The following is a 6,000-nucleotide window of genomic DNA, read 5'->3' on the forward strand; positions in this document are numbered from 1 at the left end:
AATATAAGGATCCGACACAAACAATTTCGATCAAATGCAATTCAAGATGGTGGCTAAAATGGCGAAAAACAGGATTGTCAAAAACAGGATTTTTCGCGATTTTCTCAAAAACGGCTCCAACGATTTTGATCAAATTTATACCTAAAATTGTCATTGATAAGCTCTATCAACTGCCACAAGTCCCATATCTGTAAAAATTTCAGGAGCTCCACCCCATCTATGCAAAGTTTGATTTTAGATTCCCAATTATCAGGCTTCAGATACAATTTGAACAAGAAATTTCAAGTGGAAAAGGTTGAGCATGAAAATCTCTACAATTAATGTTCAGTAACATTTTCACCTTAAATTGAAAATAAGCTCGAAATTCGAGAAATGTGATTATTCAATTGCAAACTGTTGATTCTATCAAATCAATCACTATGAAGAGATAGCAGACCTCGTGTGTCTCCAGCGTTATTGTCCTGTCACCAGCTGGCTCAGATGTTTGAATAGTAAACTTGAGGTGCGCGTGAATACTAGCGTCAGGTGATCAATTTTCATAACGTCAAGGAAAGTTGTGTGAGTGCGCCACACCAGATTTTTTTTGTTGTTAATCTTTTTCTTCACTACTTTCCACCAGTACATAAAATTCGGAGATCTTGACTGAAGGCATTGGCCCATATGAATAAAACCAGAGCAAATGCTCATGAGCAAGAGCATGGAGCATAAGGTTTTGCTCATGAGCAAAAGGTAGAAGCAAAAGCATTTGCTCATTTTTATATGAATAAGCTTTACCTTATACTCTTACATTATGCTCCTGAACTCTGGAGCAAATGCTCACGTATTCTAGAGATTTTTCATCAGCTAATTCGCTTTTGTAGCCTTAGTTTGTTTTTATAGCTCACGGAAGCGCTAAATATGCAAATAGGGTGCTCCGCTTGTGTTTGCGTCGTCTGCTCTGTTTTCTATTATTATGAATAGAGTTTTAGGTTAGTTGAGTTTAGAATTTTGAAATAATAGCGTGAAAAAATGTCATCTCTATAATAATCTTCAGCATATTCTTATAATATCAATAGCCTTCTTATAATCGTCCACACTCTCATCTTCTTAAATGCCTATCTCATATTTTGTGATGGCTATCTTTTGTATTAAATTTATTCTTTTGTAGGGATAATGGTGATATAAATCATGGTTGAATCTAATAAGAGTTTTATAGTTCTCAACTATTGGTTGTGATCGTATCTGGTATAGTTTCCTCTTCCTCATACGAATTAGTTGAGCCATTTTACTATGAGCAAAAGGTGATAAGCTGCTCTAGACTAGACTCACCTTTTTTGAAGCATTTGCTTCAAAAGCAAAAGCAAAAGCTTTTACTCTTGAGCAAATGCTCAAACTATTTTTTCGATGAGCATGAGCAAAAGGTTTTGCTCATGTTTATTCATAGAAAATGAAGCAAATGCTCCATATTTTAGAAGTATAAGCAAATGCTCAACTTTATTCATATGGCCCATTGTCTTGTTTCATGACAACGCTTGAACAAGAATAAACAGTTATTAGATCAGATAAATCAGTATCAGCTTTCCTCTATAGAAGGTAGGAAGAGAATCGGCAACGCTGTTCTGCTGTCTTTCTCCACTGCCATTATAACAAAGACCTTACTATAGTAATTTGTCTCGTTACTTGATGAAAGTCGCTCGTATATCCTTTGTGTTAATTTTTGGTAGTAATTTTTCTCAATGTGACGAAGCAGCGATATGTGATTTCATAACCTAATAATAATTTGGATTAAATTAACTTTCTATCAAAATTTGGGATAGAAATGGTACTTGCTCAGTCTTGTTTTCGTCCTTGGTCATAATTATCATATCATGATATAATTATCAAAAGTGGTGCAGAGGAGACGCATGTTTTTCGAACCGCTAGTACTCGGCGGCGCGAGGGGGTATTTCTCTGGAACGAATGTTAGCAGACGGCCCATACTATGCCATTTCAGTTGCTACGAGCGTTGGAACGTACAACATCGTGTGTTCACTGTCGAGCAGTTTTTGTAGAAACAATGAACCTGTAGTCACAGTGCAACGCGCTTTTCCGTCAATATACTGGAGTTGGATGGACGTCGAGGTGCAATGCCTGATCGAAATACTGTACTCCGATGGGTTGCAGCGTTTAGAAGTACTGGTTCTGTGATGAAAAAGAAACCACCTGGTCTTCCCCGTTCAGTTCGTACTCCGGAAAATGTAGACCAAGTCAGTGTTGTCTAGTCCTTAGACCTTGTCGTCGAGTCAATTTTCAATTTAAATTTTATTTTATTCACGTATCGTACAATTTTAACAACACAATTACAATTATAAAATGAATATTAGAACCCACATAGACTATTTCGTCCGTGTGTGGGAGCAGTTCTTAAGATTAGCTGTGTTACAATAAAAAATATTGGGCTATAAGTATAAGATACATACGGTAAATGAAATAAAAATAGATTATATTTAATATATTTTTAGGATTAATTATATAAAAAAATCAATTTAAATTTGACAAGGAAGAAAAGATAGATCCATTGGAAGAAAATTAGGCAATCGGCTTGTAATAATACCGATTTTTATAATTTATTAATAATTATTATTTTCATCACACCAGAACAGCCGGAATCGCTTTTTGCAAAATGTATTTGGTAAGAAAAACAAATTAAAATTTGAATTTCAAACATAAATTGATTTGATTAAATTCTCTGCATCCTGCCATCCAACATGCATAAACCATTCAGAAATTCTGCGCTTTAACACTACAGTGACTCGGCTCGCCCCAGCCTCAACTATTTCTGGAGGAAGGTTTCTATACAGCCATTGCGAAATGTAAAATGAATTGTGCCTTTGCAAACTGATACTAATAGTAGGATTAAATATCCTACTCTCGTAGGATTTAGACGAGTCGATCGTCTAGGACTAGTAACAACTGCTTTTCTGACTCGGTCTACATTTTCCTGAGTACTAACTGAACGGAGAAGACCAGATGGTTTCTGCATTACAGAACCAGTACTTCTAAACTCTGCAACCCATTGGAGTACAGTATTTCGATCAGGCACTGCACCTCGACGTCCAACTCTATAATATTGACGGAAAAGCGTTACACTGTGACTACAAATTCATTCATTATGCATCCCGATACATAGCCTCTATAGTGGGATGCTACACTATAGTTTAAGGAAATTAATCCAAGTATGTAAAGGACTTTTTTCCATATTGTAAATGTTTATTCTTGTTTGATAAATACCTCTGATATGGGTTACGGGTTACATACTGTACATGACAGAGAAAAAAAATAAATTGTTTCTAAAAAAAACTGCTCGACAAGGAACACACGATGTTGTACGTTCAACGCTCATAGCAACTGAAATGGCATAGTATGGGCCGTCTGCCAACATTAGTTCCAGGCAATAGCCCCTCCCGTCGCTGAGTACTAGCGGTTCGAAAAACATGCGTTCTGTATTACGATTATATAGTGTTTTGTACAATAAATACTTTGAAAATTCATATAAATCTGATTGAACAAGGTACAGAGCTGGTTTCGGTGTTGTTTTGAAGGAAAACACTCCAAGTTTTGACTCGCGTAGTCTGCTAGTGCCTGGTCGCGCCGCACAAGCGCTAGCGGCAGTTACGTCAAAGATGGCTGCCTTCACTGGACTCGAGCGTGCTAGCTGTGTGTTTTGGTTTGAAAATCGGCATAGTGTACCTTGATAAGTTGCAAAAACTTTTGTTACCACAGATCGATGAGGATGACAGAGAACGAAATGTTTTCTTTATGCAAGATGGCGCACCACCACACTATCTGACCGATGTCTGGGATTTTCTTAATCAGTGGATTGGCCGTAATGCGCCAATTGCATGGCCTCCTCGTTCCCCAGACTAACACCACTGGATTTTTTTCTTGTGGGGTTTCTTTAAAGATATGGTGTATGTATCTCCTTTGCCAGCCACTCTACCAGAACTTAGAGCATGGATTTGCGCTGCTGTTGAGCAAATTACACCTGAAGTGCGAGTCTGGGAAGAAATCGACTATCGATTGATTGATTGATTGAGTACTTTATTTATGTAGATTACAATATATACTGGCTTATACACTTATATACAATAGCTTACAATACAGCAACATTATAGATGAATTTACATGATATAGACTAAGAAAATAATTATTGAACTGTATATGATATGAAAAAGCAATTTGTAATATAATAACTATAGATAATAATTATATTGTTATGCATCTACATAAATTGGCGGAGCTTTGGAAATATCAATGTCCATTCTTTGGAAAGAATATTAAAAATATCCTCCCCACTAACTCTCTACCAAAATGGGTAGATGGGATGTCTGCAGGATAACCAACGGAAGTCACATAGAATATCTTTAGTTTAAGGTAAAAAAACTTGAAGTGTTTTCCTTCAAAACAAGACCAAAACCAGCTCTGTACCTTGTTTAATAAGATTTTTATGAATGTCCAAAGTTGTAAAGTCCACAATTGAATCACCCGGTATAGAATAAATATTGATTGATGGATGTATATAAGTTTGTGTATATTTCTGTTTTTGGAAAATGAAATTGAATTGTTTGGTTTGTGGTTGCAGTCGCCGATCGTTGTGTGGAAGATGAAGGCTCCCGAGAAGAAGCCGCTGGTGCGTCCCGAGAAGCCGGAAGAAGTGCGCGCCAAGGTCAGGAAGGGCTCTCAGAAGAAGGTGCAGAATCCCATCAAAGCGCTCAGCGAATTCCAGAGTCCTACCGAATCCGTCTAGAGCTAAATGTTATAGGTCATTGATGAACTCAACCAGCTTTCCCAAAGCAATAATTATTGACAAATATTTAAGGGTCCTGTTGCATGAAAAAATACACGCCAATATTTTAGTAATAACCAGCTGACTATTAATGTTATTAGTTTGAATTTTCTCATGCAATAAAGGTAGGCGCACACAGATCGTCATCGGACGGACGGCACGCATCGGACGGATCGGATGATTACATTTGAAGCATTGTTTTCAATTGGAGTGCGCATACCTATCTGCATCCGTATGGGTGGTATTGCACTCCAATTGAAAAACAATGCATCAAATCTAATCGTCCGATGCGTGCCGTCTGTCCGATGACGATCTGTGTGCGTCTACCTTAAGCCCCCAAAGTTGGTAAGTATTAGATAACAATTCAACAAACCTTACAAGTTGAAACAGGGTGACATGAATGTTTTCCATTTTTTTCGCTTGGTGAGACAGACATTACTGATGTTCCTGACTTCGTGGTGAATACTACAATATTTTTACCTTCTTCTACATTATTAGATTTTGTTTTAATGTTATATTAGCTGCAAGTTGATGTTATGCACGCATTATTAACTGTTTTTAGTTATAAACTGCTCAACAGTTCATTAAAACTAACTGATTAAATGAAAAAGACTAAGAAATTGTCAAAAAAACACAGATTTATTGATACTTAGAAAGACCGGTTTCAATCTCTGATAAACTCTGAGTATATCAGAGATTGGCAATGGTGTAATAACCGAAACCGGTCTTTCTAAGTATCAATTAATCTGTGATTTTTTGACAATATCTTAGTCTTTTTCATTCAATATGAATAATTACCACAATATCAACTTCTCAACTACACAAGAAGTAAAACTAACTGATCCTGATTAGGTTTCAATATATCTTAATCAGACATGAATTGATCAGGTTTATTGGTATTTAACCCCCTTCCTCATAGAACATTTTTTCTTAGGAACACTTTCTCCAAAACAATTTGAACTGAAAATCATCAACTGAATCAATTAAAACAAATGCGATATTGATGTTATTAAACGGGTCTAATTGTTGAACTAAATTTGGGGGAAGTGTCCCTTATTCATATTTAAAAATATGAATTTTTTAATTACACTTTAGGCTATTGTATATTAATAGTTGTCCACCTTTCAAAGGCCTAGTTTATGAAAACTTCCACTGTTTATAGTGTTCTCTGGATAAAGTACTCAATCTGTTTTCCT

The 6,000-nt window shown here is 36.3% G+C and overlaps 1 protein-coding gene across 8 annotated transcripts in view; it reads left to right on the forward strand.

Moving 5' to 3' along the window:
- The window catches only part of LOC111064593 (catenin alpha), a 73,923-nt gene extending 68,499 nt beyond the window's left edge, over positions 1-5,424 (forward strand). For all 8 annotated transcript variants that reach the window (XM_039426540.1, XM_039426542.1, XM_039426544.1 and 5 more), the window contains one exon: positions 4,601-5,424. In XM_039426540.1, coding sequence (XP_039282474.1) covers positions 4,601-4,765 — 165 coding nt within the window. In that variant the 3' untranslated portion in view covers positions 4,766-5,424. The remainder of the gene's footprint in view (positions 1-4,600) is intronic.
- Positions 5,425-6,000: the final 576 nt, after the last annotated feature.

This window comes from Nilaparvata lugens, chromosome 4, assembly GCF_014356525.2.
Source record: "Nilaparvata lugens isolate BPH chromosome 4, ASM1435652v1, whole genome shotgun sequence".
Taxonomy (NCBI): Eukaryota; Metazoa; Arthropoda; class Insecta; order Hemiptera; family Delphacidae; genus Nilaparvata; species Nilaparvata lugens.